General features: G+C 42.0%; 1 protein-coding gene across 3 annotated transcripts in view; it reads left to right on the top strand.

Moving 5' to 3' along the window:
* The window catches only part of FAT3 (FAT atypical cadherin 3), a 699,023-nt gene that overhangs the window by 637,546 nt on the left and 46,303 nt on the right, over nucleotides 1-15,174 (top strand). For all 3 annotated transcript variants that reach the window (XM_070749626.1, XM_070749624.1, XM_070749625.1), the window contains one exon: nucleotides 2,746-2,903. In XM_070749626.1, the coding sequence (XP_070605727.1) occupies nucleotides 2,746-2,903 (158 nt within the window). The remainder of the gene's footprint in view (nucleotides 1-2,745; nucleotides 2,904-15,174) is intronic.

Here is a 15,174-nt window from a genome sequence, read left to right on the forward strand (position 1 = left end):
GATTGATTGATTGATTGGATTTGTATGCCGCCCCTCTCCGGAGACTCAGGGCGGCTAACAGCAATAATAAAACAGCATATAATAATAATCCAATACTAAAAACAATTAAAAACCCATTATTATAAAAACCAAACATACAAACAGACATACCATGCATAAAATTGTAAAGGCCTAGAGGGAAAGAGTATCTCAATTCCCCCATGCCTGGCGGCAGAGGTGGGTTTTAAGTAGCTTACGAAAGGCAAGGAGGGTGGGGGCAATTCTAATCTCTGGGGGGAGTTGGTTCCAGAGGGCCGGGGCCGCCAAAGAGAAGGCTCTTCCCCTGGGTCCCGCCAAGCGGCATTGTTTAGTTGACGGGACCCGGAGAAGACCTACTCTGTGAGACCTAACTGGTCGCTGGGATTCGTGCAGCAGAAGGCGGTCCCTGAGATAATTACACACAGGCACCCCAAAATATACATTATCTACTATATAAACTGTATGTGTATGTACACACACACATGCACAGCTCTTCTAAAATTATACACATTCAACCACATTTACTGCGATAGGAAAAACATACACAGAGCCCAGGAGAGAAAAAAAGGGGAAAAAAATCAAAATTTTACTACCAGTTTTGCGTACCTGACCATACCCGTAGGAGCCTATCACTCCCCTTCTTTTTCTTCCACTAATCAAGTGAAATAAGCTAATGAAGGAGAGAAGCAATCCAGAACTAAGGAGTGGGAACAATTAACCAGTAGAACGGCTTGTATTCAGAACTTGTGGTTGCTCCATCACTGGACACTTTTAAGAAGAGACTGGACAACCATTTATTATAATGGTTATTATATAATTTATTATATAATAATAAATAATAATTTTGTTCTGTACACTTAACCAAAGTTTTTCTACCGGTTCTGCGTATCTGGCCGTACCCGTAGGACAGTGTTTCCCAACCTTGGCAACTTGAAGATATTTGGACTTCAACTCCCAGAATTCCCCAGCCAGTGAATGCTGGCTGGGGAATTCTGGGAGTTGAAGTCCAAATATCTTCAAGTTGCCAAGGTTGGGAAACACTGCCATAGGAACCCATCACTGGTGTGCATACTAAAGGAGCAGGCAGTGGTTTCACTTAGTGGCCGATACCGTTATGCTCTCTGGGATCATTTATTTATTTATTTAATTATTAGATTTGTGTGCCACCCCTCTCCGCAGACTCGGGGCAGCTAACAACAGTAAAAAGACAATGTAAACAAATCTAATATTAAAAGTAATTTTAAAAACCCCAATTTAACGAACCAATCATACATACAGACATACCATGCATAAATTGTATAAGACTAGGGGGAAGGGAATGTCTCAATTCCCCCATGCCTGACGACAGAGGTGGGTTTTAAGGAGCTTACGAAAGGCAAGGAGGGTGGGGGCAACTCTGATATCCGGGGGGAGTTGGTTCCATAGGATCGGGGCCGCCACAGAGAAGGCTCTTCCCCTGGGTCCCGCCAAACGACATTGTTTAGTCGACGGGACCCGAAGAAGGCCAACTCTGTGGGACCTAACTGGTCGCTGAGATTTGTGCGGCAGAAGACGGTCCCAGAGATATTCTGGTCCGATGCCATGAAGGGCTTTATAGGTCATAACCAACACTTTAAATTGTGACCGGAAACCGATCGGCAACCAATGCAGGCTGCGGAGTGTTGGAGTAACATGGGCATATTTAGGAAAGCCCATGATTGCTCTCGCAGCTGCATTCTGCACGATCTGTAGTTTCCGGACATTTTTCAAAGGTAGCCCCATGTAGAGAGCGTTACAGTAGTCGAGCCTTGAGGTGATGAGGGCGTGAGTGACTGTGAGCACTCCCGGTCCAAATAGGACCGCAACTGGTGCACCAGGCGGACCTGGGCAAACGCCCCCCTCGCCACAGCTGAAATATGTTTCTCTAATGTGAGCTGTTGATCGAGGAGAACGCCCAAGTTGCGGACCCTCTCTAAGGGGGTTAATTATTCCCCTCCCAGATTAATGGACAGACAGATGGAATTGTCCTTGGGAAGCAAAACCCACAGCCACTCCGTCTTATCAGGGTTGAGTTTGAGTCTGTTGACATCCATCCAGGCCCCAACAGCCTCCAGGCACCGGCACATCACTTCCACTGCTTCACTGACTGGACAAGGGGTGGAGATGCAAAGCTGGGTATCATCTGCATACTGATGATACCTCACCCCATGCCCTTGGATGATCTCACCCAGCAGGCGCGCACACACCTGTCGTGAGATTTGGCTTGTGTGCATGTGCGGAAAACAAAATCTTGCGCAGGGACACACTCGCGCACAGGATTTTGCCTATTTTTGGTGATTTTGGTGAAAACACACCAAAAATCAGTGAAATCTCGCACAGGGTGTTCTCGTGCAAAATTTAGCTTGCACATGCACAGATGCCAAATCTCACCTGGGAGATTTCGCTTGTGCATGCACACAACGGGGGTGTGGAGTTGCGTGTGCATCTCCATTCCCGCTACCGGAGCCCCAATCCCAGCAGTACCGGCTGCAACCTATCACTGTACAGGAGTATTTTTTTTAATTGTCAAAGTTATGGTTTATTTTTTAAGGTTTTTTTCTTTATCTGCCTTGTTAACTAAGCATCTTCCTTAATTAACTTTCCTTTTTTTTTCTCTCCTGGGTGTAAAGGATTGGATAATCTCCAATGTTTGGTTTCGGAAGGCACAAGATAAACCCCTGTAATCTGTTTTCTAAATGGTTATTTCAGGACACACATCCCTGAGCTTTGCTGGGAATAGCTACATCAAATACCGGGTTTCTGAAAATAGCAAGAATGAAGAATTCAAATTGGGCCTCCGTCTGAGGACTCTGCAAAGCAACGGAATTATAATGTACACCAGAGGAAATCCCTGTATAATTCTGAAGGTAATTAAAATCGGTTTTATCTTTTCCCCCCAGGTTGGCTTTCTTTCTTTCTTTTCTGGATTATATGTTTCTCTCCCTTTAGGCTCAATTGGAAATGTTTCTTGTTTCGGCAAGAAAAATCCAATCTTTCCAGTTTGGAGAGAGATAAAGAAAGAAATCACAGTTTCTTTCTACCCACCGTAATGGAAATGTCTTTATTTCTACGAAGTGCATTTTTTAAAAATTAAAATAAAGTTCAGGATCGGTAAAAGGGCAACAAGCAAGACAGAGTAACTTATTTTCTACCTAACTATGGTATCTGATAAGGTAGAGGTGTCAAACTCAATGCCTGTGGGCCAGATTTGGTCCGCGGGATGCTTAGATCAAAGGACCAGCCCACAGTTCCTCTGCCAATGAAAATGGAGCTTGGGAAAGCAAGAACAGCCCAGCGCTCGGGAACTCCATTTTTGCAGAGAATTGGAGGACCTTGCACCCAAAAGCAGAGTTCAGGAACCCATTTTCTCTGACAAAATGCCCGGGCCACCATAGGCACCCCTGACATGAGTGACGTTGATAGTGATGGACTGTCAAATTTATTTCTGCCACACTGTGGGTGTGGGTTGATGGTCATGTGACCAGGTATGAGTGGCTTGCTGGCCATGTGACTGGTGGGAGTGACTTGACAATCATGTGACCGGGGGAGTGGCTTAAGGGTCATGTGACTGGGTGGGAGTGGCTTGCCGACGAAGATAAGTTTTCAATTAGGTGCTTGGACTCTTTTTCAGTTGATTAAGTCATATTTTTTTATTTTTTTATTTTTATTTTTAAAAAATAATTTATTTATGAATACAAAGAAGGGGGGACAGAAAATATGAACAGAAAAAGAAAAAGGGTATGGGAAGAGGATACAAAATCACGGAATTTGGAAAAATGGTAGTGTTATACATAGTAATACATAAAATTCTTTGTATCAATATTATATTTCTCAAGCTATGTAAATAGAAAGTATCCTTATTATTACCATTTATATCATATTATTTAAAAACCCACAAAAAGGACAAATGATAGACAGCATTATTTGTTGAGCACAGTAACATTTTAACCCACAAGGTTCAGTATCAATATCAATCTATATCAACTTTATTTGATTAGTCAATCGACCATATCAAAGCAAGAAAAAGGACCACATCGGTCGTCATAAAACTGTGACCGGTTAAAATACAGTAAAATTGGCTAAAATAGAGGGAATTTGAATAAATAATAAGTTAAAATGCAGTATAATAAGCTAAAATTGAGTAGTAAAACATTAGAATATAACTCATGCAAAGGATTATATTAAACAAAACTAAGATACTGATATAAATGTCGCTTGGTGGGACCCAGGGGAAGAGCCTTCTCTGTGGCGGCCCCGGCCCTCTGGAACCAACTCCTCCCAGAGATTAGAATTGCCACCCACCCTCCTTGCCTTTCGTAAGCTGCTTAAAACCCACCTCTGCCGTCAGGCATGGGGGAATTGAGACCCTCTTCCCCCTAGGCCTTTACAATTCTATGCATGGTATGTATGTATGTATGTTTGGTTTTTTATATTAATGGGTTTTTAATTGTTTCTAACATTAGACTACTATTGTACACTGCTTTATTGTTGCTGTTAGCCGCCCCGAGTCTCCGGAGAGGGGCGGCATACAAATCCAATAAATAAATAAATAAATAAAATATTCTTTCACACGGTTCAGTATGATAACAGATTAGGCAAGTAGCTCAATTTTCTTTCATTGCTCCAAAAGTTCAGTTCTAGTTAATGATGATTATGATAGTGATTAAAAGCATAGTATTTAACTATTTCTTATTTTAAAAGTAATTAAGGATCATATTAAGGTACTAGAGAAGGAAGGACAATTTTAAAAACCTATTTAAGTATTCAATAAATAGTGCATAAACTTACTATCCCCACTGCGTTCCCACTCCACCCCTGTGGGGGCAGCAGCCCCTTATTGGATGTTGAGCTGATCATGGCTGCCACAGTCATGTCTAACTCAACCCCCCACCCCCCACCCCAAGTCAAACACCATCCTGATGCAGCCCTCAGTGAAATTGAGTTTTTACATCCAGTGCTAAGACCAAGAATATAGAAGAAATTTTTTTCAAACAGATTTAGCTATGGACAAGATTTAGGCTTTTCCTTCTAATGGACCTGCAATCCAGTAATGCCAGCAAAAATGAAGTTTGCCTTTTGTTCTTCCCGAAGAAAAGTGTCCTTTTATTCTTTATTTTATTTATTTATTCATTTGTCCAATACACAATACATATGGAAGAGAATAGACATGAAGTAATATATATAAAGATAATATGTAAAAATAGAGGAGAAGATATATGAAAGGAAGAAAATATATATGATAGATGAGATAAAGGAAAGACAATTGGACAGGGGACGAAAGGCACACTAGTGCACTTGTACTCGCCCCTTACTGACCTCTTAGGAACCTGGAGAGGTCAATCGTGGATAGTCTAAGGGAGAAATGTTGGGGGTTAGGGGTTGACACTATTGAGTCCGGTAATGAGTTCCTTGCTTCGACAACTCGATTGTTAAAGTCATATTTTTTACAGTCAAGTTTGGAGTGGTTAATATTAAGTTTGAATCTGTTGCGTGCGCTTGTGTTGTTGTGGTTGAAGCTGAAGTAGTCATTGACCAGTAGGACGTTGCAGCATATGATCTTGTGGGCAATACTTAAATCATGTTTTAGGCGCCGTAGTTCTAAGCTTTCTAGATCCAGGATTGTTAGTCCATTTTCGTAGGGTATTCTGTTTCGAGTGTAGGAGTGAAGGGCTCTTCTGGTGAAATATCTTTGGACGAAGTATGAAGCGGCCAAATTTTTTGGCCAAAATACCCTTCATGCTAACAGCAACACCAGATTTCATTGGAGGCAGATTTGTGTAATAAATCATGTCATTATTTAACATGTATAGTGGCCAGTTCAGTTGAGAAACGACTGCAGTGTAGGAACAGCTTCTAAAAAATACTGCAGTGCTAGAAGCAGGCAGAAGGTGGGGTTCTACCATTAAAAAAAAAAAGATGGAACATTATGTCTAATTTTGATCTTGGCCCTTTCGATATGCAAGGTATGTCAAAGAAATTTTACTGTCTAAACCCCACTTTAAAGAATAAGAGACCCCAGAAAAAGTACAGAGAAGAGCATAGAAACATAGAAGACTGACGGCAGAAAAGACCTCATGGTCCATCTAGTCTGCCCTTATACTATTTTCTGTATTTTATCTTACAATGGATATATGTTTATCCCAGGCATGTTTAAATTCAGTTACTGTGGATTTATCAACTACATATGCTGGAAGTTTGTTCCAAGGATCTACTACTCTTTCAGTAAAATAATATTTTCTCATGTTGCTTTTGATCTTTCCCCCAATTAACTTCAGATTGTGTCCCCTTGTTCTTGTGTTCACTTTCCTATTAAAAACACTTCCCTCCTGGACCTTATTTAACCCATTAACATATTTAAATGTTTCGATCATGTCCCCCCTTTTCCTTCTGTTCTCCAGACTATACAGATTGAGTTCATTAAGTCTTTCCTGATACGTTTTATGCTTAAGACCTTCCACCATTCTTGTAGCCCGTCTTTGGACCCGTTCAATTTTGTCAATATCTTTTTATAGGTGAGGTCTCCAGAACTGAACACAGTCTTCCAAATGTGGTCTCACCAGCGCTCTATACAGCGGGATCATAATCTCCCTCTTCCTGCTTGTTTTACCTCTACCTATGCAGCCAAGCATCCTACTTGCTTTCCCTACTGCCTGACTGCTTTGATCACCCATTTTGAGACTGTCAGGAATCACTACCCCTAAATCCTTCTCTTCTGAAGTTTTTGCTAACACAGAACTGCCAATACAATACTCAGATTGAGGATTCCTTTTCCCTAAGTGCATTATTTTACATTTGGAAACATTAAACTGCAGTTTCCGTTGCTTTGACCATTTATCTAGTAAAGCTAAATCATTTACCATATTACAGACGCCTCCAGGAATATCAACCCTATTGCACACTTTAGAGTCATCAGCAAATAGGCAAACCTTTTCTACCAAACCTTCCCCTATGTCACTCACAAAGATATTAAAAAGAATAGGACCCAGAACAGACCCTTGTGGCACACCGTTTGTAACCTGTCTCTGCTCAGAATACTCGCAATTAACAAGCAAAATGTTTAGGGGACTGGAGACTTGCAATACTGCACTCTAACCACTGCACCACCGAGGCTCTGCAAAGCAGTACACAAGTCTTAAATGCTATTGCTAATATCTCAGAGAACAATAATATCTTAGGGACTGATTATAGTCAAAGCTGATTAAATATTTTGGCCAAATATACCCATATAAAATGTGTACATTCCTGGAAAAGAAGAATTGACATTTCCTAGCTGCTAAAAACTTTAGTCAGTTAAGAGCTTTTCTTGAATGCGTTCTGACGGGAACTGATTAAAACACTCTTCGAGCCACATGATACAGTCCTACATGGGGGAAGTGCTAATTTACTAACACATAAGGGGTCAAGTTCCTCCAGCTCATGGTTTAGTTCAATTTACGCTTATTTGCTGAAGCCACAGGCAAAAACAGTAGCAAAGTCGTAAGCAAAGCCGAAACCATAACAGCACCTATTGTAAAAATGCAGAGCAGGCTAATAATTCTCACTCCCTTTGCTTCGAACATTCTCCTTCCTTTCTCTGATTTCTAGAGAAAAGCCTTTGGAGCAATAAACCAAACGAGTAATTTTCAGTAATCCCTTATTACGTGGATCGTTGCCTTTCCAGGTCTCTGCTCATTTATTCTAACTTTTACGATCGAGCTATTGCAATACACTGAAATTCTCACTTGCAGAGTGGAGCGTGGCCTGATAATAATAATAAAAAAAGGAGAGAATATGAATTTCTACCAACGTGCTTACTTTTGCTCTCTCCACAAGTAGTACCACCTCTTCTCCTCCTCCTCCTCCTCCTGCTGTAATAAGTGTGGAACAGGTAGTCTTCGAATAATAATAATTATTATTCTATTCTATTCTGTTCTATTCTACGCAGTGAACTACCACACTGTGGGTGTGAGTTATGCAGGATAATAATAATAATAATAATAATAATAATAATAATAATAATAAAAATAATAAAAATGTGAAAACTGTGATCAGCAAAGAGTACATCCAGAGGACCAGAAAAAATTTGAAGAGCAAACTGAATGGTGGCAACACCATCAAGGCTATAAATACGTGGGCCATACCTGTCATTAGATACACAGCTGGCATAGTGAACTGGACTCAAGCAGAGCTGGACAACCTGGACAGGAAAACCAAAAAATTAATGACGATCCATCATGCACTACACCTCCGCAGTGACGTTGACAGGCTGTATTTACCAAGGAAAATAGGCGGCAGAGGACTTTGGCAAGTGAAGCAGACAGTGGAAGAAGAGAAGCATGCATTAGCTGACTTTGTGAAGGAGAGCAAAGAGTCAGCGTTGATGGAGATCAACATGCATGGCCAGTTCTTGGAGGAGATTGAAGGCAAAGTGGATAAAGAAAAGACCTGGTCATGGGTTACAAGTGGAACACTCAAAAAGGAGACAGAAGGACTAATACTGGCGGCACAAGAACAGGCCATTAGAACAAATGCTGTCAAAGCCAGAATTGAAAAATCAACAGACGATCCAAAGTGCAGACTCTGTAAAGAAACAGATATGAAACAATCGATCACATACCCAGCTGCTGCAAAAAGATCGCAGAGACTGACTACAAGCATAGACATGATGCTGTGGCACAGATGATCCACTGGAACTTGTGCCGGAACTACCATTTAACAGTGGCAAAGAACTGGTGGGATCATAAGCCCGAAAAAGTGGTCGAAAATAAGCAAGCAAAACTACTGTGGGACTTCTGACTTCAGACTGACCGAATTCTGAAGCATAACACACCAGACATCCTGATTGTGGAGAAAAAGAAAGTATGGATCATCGACATCGCAATCCCAGGAGACAGCAGAATTGAGGAGAAGCAGCTAGAGAAATTAGTGAAATACGAAGATCTAAAAATCGAGCTGCAACGACTCTGGCATAAGCCAGTGAAAGTGGTCCCAGTGGTACTTGGCACGCTGGGCGCAGTACCAAAGGATCTCAGTGGACATTTGAAAACCATCGGAATTGACAAAATCTCCATCTGTCAATTGCAAAAGGCCGCTTTATTGGGATCGGCAAACATAATTCGCCGCTACATCACGCAGTCCTAGGTGCTTGGGAAGCGCCCGACTGGTGATGAAATACGAAATCCAGCATAGTGATCTTGTTTGCTGTGTTGTATTGACATAATAATAATAATAATAATAATAATAATAATAATAATAATAATTATTATTATTATTATTATTATTATTAATAATAATAATAATAATAATTTAGTTTTGTATGCCGTCCCTCTCCAAAGAATTATGGCTGCAATTGAGCTCAAAATATCTGTTGCAAAGCCAAACAGTTATCAAGTGAACTTTGTCCAGCAGTTTATGACCTTTCTCACCACCGTTGTTAAGTGAATCACTGCAATGGTTAAGTTAGTAACCGGATTATTAAGTGAATCTGGCTTCCCCATTGGCTTTGCTTGTCGGTAGATCACAAAAGCGGATCGCATGACCCTCCAGGATACGTCATAAACGTGAAACCAGTTGCCAAGCATTTGAATTTGGATCATGCGGCCATGAGGTTCTACGTACGCCGGTCGTTAAGTGTGGGAAAACAGTTATCGTTCACTTTTTCCAGTGTTGTCGCAACTTTGAATGAACCGTTGTAAATTAGTGATAAATATACCATTGTCAATTAATGATAAATATACTGCTCAAAAAAATAAAGGGAACACTCAAATAACACATCCTAGATCTGAACGAATGAAATATTCTCATTGAATACAGTGATACCTCTACCTAAGAACGCCTCTACTTACGAACTTTTCAAGATAAGAACCGGGTGTTCAAGACTTTTTTGCCTCTTCTCAAGAACCAATTTCTGCTTACAAACCCGAGCATCCAAAACTGTAACTGGAAAAGGCAGGGAGAAGCCTCCGTGGGGGCCTCTCTAGGAATCTCCTTGTAGGAAACAGGGCCGGAAAAGGCGGGGAGAAGCCTCTGTGGGGCCTCTGTAGGAATCTCCTGATTGTTGGTTTCCACAATCGAAGCCATTATTTGCTTTTACATTGATTCCTATGGGAAAAATTGTTTCTTCTTACAAACTTTTCTACTTAAGAACCTGGTCATGGAACGAATTAAGTTCATAAGTAGAGGTACCACTGTACTTTGTTCTGTACAAAGTTGAATATGCACAACAGCATGTGAAATTGATTGTCAATCTGTAGTGATGGGCGAACCCAACGGTGTTCAGGTTCGGCAAGTTCGGACGAACTTTAGGAAAAATTCGGCCGAACCTGAACCGAACCCGAACGGGGAATCCCACCAAGAGATTCCGTGGGCAGAGCTTTGACGTCACGTATACTGGCAGGTTGCTAAGGACGCCAAGGTGATCCCTTCCTGGATTCCATGGAATCCAGGAAGTGATCACCTTGGTGTCCTTAGCAACCTGCCGGTGACGTCAAGGCTCCGCCCACGGAATCTCTTTGTGGGAGGGATTCCCCAGCTCCTTCAAAGGGAGGTCTTCACGTAAAAATAAACATTGTTATTTTTACGAAAAAGGACTCTGCAGCGGCGCTGCAAGCAAAGGGCGGTCCTTTCACGTAAAAATAAACATTGGATGTAGGATCACCTTGGCGTCCTTAGCAACCTGCCGGTGACATCAAAGCTCCAAAAGACAAATGCGACCCCGAACTTTGCCCGAAGTTTCAAAAAATTTCGGGTTCGGGTTCGGCGTACTGGACCCGAATTGTGCGAGTTCTGTTCGCCCAACATTATCAATCAGTGTTGCTTCTTAAGTGGACAGTTTGATTTCACAGAAGTTTGATTTACTTGGAGTTATATTGTGTTGTTTAAGTGTTCCCTTTATTTATTCTTTTTTGAGCAGTGTACGTTTACATACACTCAGTAGAATCCAGATGATTTTAGCGTTGTCATCTGTTACACCAATCAAGACTTGCCTGAAACATTCATTGCTGAAACAGCGAAAAGCCTTGGAAATGATCCCAGTGTGGCGGGAGATGTAGGAAGTCATATTTTAATAAATCTACCATTTTGCTCAAGTGATCCTGAAATGTAATCCGTCTAACTAAACGTTTCCCTGGATGGGGTGGGCGAAGGCAGTCCTTTTTTTTGCATTCAGGAACTGTGACTGCAAGTCTAGGGAAAATCCCCGAAGGACCATTTTGATGGTTTTATTACTAATGCTGATACGCAGATATGGTTGACATCCAAGCCACCTTTGCTGGGCTAATATTCCAAAAATGATTTATTAGGGCCATTCATCTCATTCCGCCTATTTGGTGAGGCAATGAAAGGGCACCAATTTGTGTATTAAAAGTTCCTTCCTTCCTGGCCAGTTTAAAGACTGCCTGTTTAGGTGTGTGTAGGTGCATGTACGTCTGTATGAATTATTGATTCGTGGGTGTTTTAATTTACAGTTTGGATTTACTGCATGTGTCGTTCGGAGACCTTAGGCTAAAATCCAGGGATGTGGAACTTGGTTCAAGGGGAATCAGTACAAGAAGCAGAAAGTATTCATTTGGGGCAAAAAAAAAAAGGGAAGTCAAAGTTGTAGCATGATCCCACTTCTTTTTGACAGGGGATGTTAGTTAGTCAGTCAGTCAGTCAGTCAGTCAGTCAGTCAGTCAGTCAGTCATTCATTCATTCATTCATTCATTCATTCATTCATTCAGCCCAATACACAATGAGGGTTTTAGTGGGTATATTTGTTTGTTTGTTTGTTTGCATTCATTCATTCATTGTTTGCATTCATTCATCCCAGTAAGGAAGGGTGTGGCTAGCTGACGAGGCCAGAACAAGGCCGAAATGGGACCATTTCTGGCGACGTTTCAACGAGGTCACACTCATCATCTTCAGGCTGGTGTTTCTGTCCTTGTTCTAAGGCGAACACTGCGAGACCTGAGCTGCCTTCCTTCTATAAATACTGGTGGCTGGGTGTGGTTTGATGGCTCAGCAATTGCCTGCTGTGTAGAAACTTCCTGGTGAGTCAGTGGGGAAACATCTTGGGTCGTTGATGTAGCTGAAGTATGCTGATTAGTTAATGGTTGTTGATTAGGCGTGATATCCTGAGTAGTTGGAGCTTGCAGGCTACTTGATTGTTTTGCAATGTGTGTTCTGAGTCTAGTTTCAGTTTTTATGGCTGGGTTACGTTTGAGGGCTGGTTTCCAGATGTCTGGTAGGCGGGAGGGATCATCCCGCTTGTTCATATTTTGATAGAGGGAGATTATGATCCCGCTGTATAGAGCGCTGGTGAGACCACATTTGGAGTACTGTGTTCAGTTCTGGAGACCTCACCTACAAAAAGATATTGACAAAATTGAACGGGTCCAAAGACGGGCTACAAGAATGGTGGAAGGTCTTAAGCATAAAACGTATCAGGAAAGACCTCATGAACTCAATCTGTATAGTCTGGAGGACAGAAGGAAAAGGGGGGACGTGATAGAAACATTTAAGTATGTTAAAGGGTTAAATAAGGTCCAGGAGGGAAGGGTATTTTTAATAGGAAAGTGAACACAAGAACAAGGGGACACAATCTGAAGTTAGTTGGGGGAAAGATCAAAAGCAACATGAGAAAATATTATTTTACTGAAAGAGTAGTAGATCCTTGGAACAAACTTCCAGCAGACGTGGTTGGTAAATCCACAGTAACTGAGTTTAAACATGCCTGGGATAAACATATATCCATCCTAAGATAAAATACAGAAAATAGTGTAAGGGCAGACTAGATGGACCGTGAGGTCTTTTTCTGCATTCAGTATTCTATGTTTCTATAGATAGTGTGGCAAGCCGTTAAATTTATCACCAACTTCTGCAGCAGCTTGAAAGGTGGTGAATGGAGCTCTCCCGAGCTCTATTTTCATTGACAGAAGCACCACTGGCTGACTGTCCTTCGTTGTTTCCAGGGCGGGCCAGATCTTGACACCCTTCAAGCCTGATCTAGCCTCCAGGCCTTTAGATTGACTCCCCTGATGTAGAATATCCTGCAGTCGTCTGCACCATCAGACGGTGCAATTGCTATAAAATGTAGACTTTTAGCCAATGCAAAAATTATTTGCCGCTTCCGTTGTTAAATCCTACAATGGTTCCCAGCTGTTTTCTGCACTTCAAGTGTTCGTTTAACCTTTAAAGTTCTAAATGATTTCACTCCGGACTCTTTGAGAGAGACCGTCCCCCGCAGGTTTTTAAAGGTGCTCCCATTGTGAGAAGCTGGCATGCCGTCCTTCTCTCTCTCTGCCAGGAGGTCTCTGCAGGAGGTGGGGAAGGTTGAGGCTCCCGTTCAACCAGAGAGTCAAAGCCCTTTGCCCTTTTTTATATGCAGGTAAATGCAAATGTGGTGCAGATAAAAGAGGCGACAGAACTTCAGTCACCCAGTCGTGACTGACATTTCAGAATTTTGGATGCACAACTCTCCTGGGACCCTCTGCTCTCTTCCTTTAGAAGATCTAAAAAGATGGACCTTATTGACCAGCCCTTTAACAGACAATGACAGGAGGGATGGATGGATGGATGGAAGGAAGGAAGGAAGGAAGGAAGGAAGGAAGGAAGGAAGGAAGGAAGGAAGGAAGGAAGGAAGACAGAAGGAAAAGGGGGGACATGATCGAAACATTTAAATTGACAGTTAAATAAGGTTCAGGAGGGAAGTGTTTTTAATAGGAAAGTGAACACAAGAACAAGGGGACACAATCTGAAGTTAGTTGGGGGAAAGATCAAAAGCAACATGAGAAAATATTATTTTACTGAAAGAGTAGTAGATCCTTGGAACAAACTTCCAGCAGACGTGGTTGGTAAATCCACAGTAACTGAATTTAAACATGCTTGGGATAAACATATATCCATTGTAAGATAAAATACAGGAAATAGTATAAGGGCAGACTAGATGGACCATGAGGTCTTTTTCTGCCGTCAGTCTTCTATGTTTCTAAGGAAGGAAGGAAGGAAGGAAGGAAGGAAGGAAGGAAGGAAGGAAGGAAGGAAGGAAGGAAGGAAGGAAGGAGCCGAGGTGGCGCAGTGGGTAGAGTGCAGTACTGCAGGCCACTAAAGCTGACTGCTAGATCTGTAGGACAGCGGTTCAAATCTCATCACCAGCTCAAGGCTGACTCAGCCTTCCACCCTTCCGAGGTGGGTAAAATGAGGACCCGTATTGTGGGGGCAATAGGCTGGCTCTGTTAAAAAGTGCTATTGCTAACATGTTGTAAGCCGCCCTGAGTCTAAGGGGAAGGGCGGTATAAAATCTTGAATAAGGAAGGAAGGAAGGAAGGAAGTCTCTTGGCTCTCAACCTGGGGGACAGGACCCCTTTGGGGGGGTCAAACAACCACTTCACAGGTATGCTGCCCAGAGTCCATTTTGGCTCATAATCTAATTAACTAACTAAACAAACAAACCAACAAATAAATTAACCTGTACAACTGAGAATGGACTGGAACAGGTGGCCCACTTCGATCCAACTCTGTTGTCCCTTCAATGTCTGGCTTTTTGTATCTGCCTCCAAAGCCGCCAGCATTGTCTGTGGTTTAGAAGTCTCCTCTCCAGCTCAGATCCCAATTCAAGCCAGAGAAAAACACCGTCTCATAAATCAAACTCAGGCTTCCCAATAATATCAGCTACCCAACAAGAATCTTTATTTTTTAAATGCATGATGTGTAGACATTGTCCCTCGAGAGTTGAGAATGAATTAAAGAATATTGGGTCAGGGTGGAAATTACGGGGGAGGGGGATCTAATTTGGAGAAATAACCCATTTTTTTCCCCCAGCAATCGTTCATAATCAACTTCTCGTCCTGATTTTAGGACAGACTCTATCTGGTGTTATATTACATGATTGCAAAGCAACTCTAGATTCACTGTGTGTTATGTACCAAAATAACAAAATGCCGTATTCGGTAACCATTTCAACTTTGCAATAGTCAAAATGTTAGTGGAATTATGAAGTTCTAGAAAAGAAAAGAGAGCCATCGTGGGGCTTCCTAGATTCGCCCACGTTTCTGCAACACTCCGCGGCCTGCACTGGCTGCCGATCGGTTTCCGGTCACAAGTCAAAGTGTTGGTCATGACCTTTAAAGCCCTACATGGCATTGGACCAGAATACATCCGGAACCGCCTTCTACCGCACGA

Source organism: Erythrolamprus reginae, chromosome 4 (assembly GCF_031021105.1).
Source record: "Erythrolamprus reginae isolate rEryReg1 chromosome 4, rEryReg1.hap1, whole genome shotgun sequence".
Lineage (NCBI taxonomy): Eukaryota > Metazoa > Chordata > Lepidosauria > Squamata > Dipsadidae > Erythrolamprus > Erythrolamprus reginae.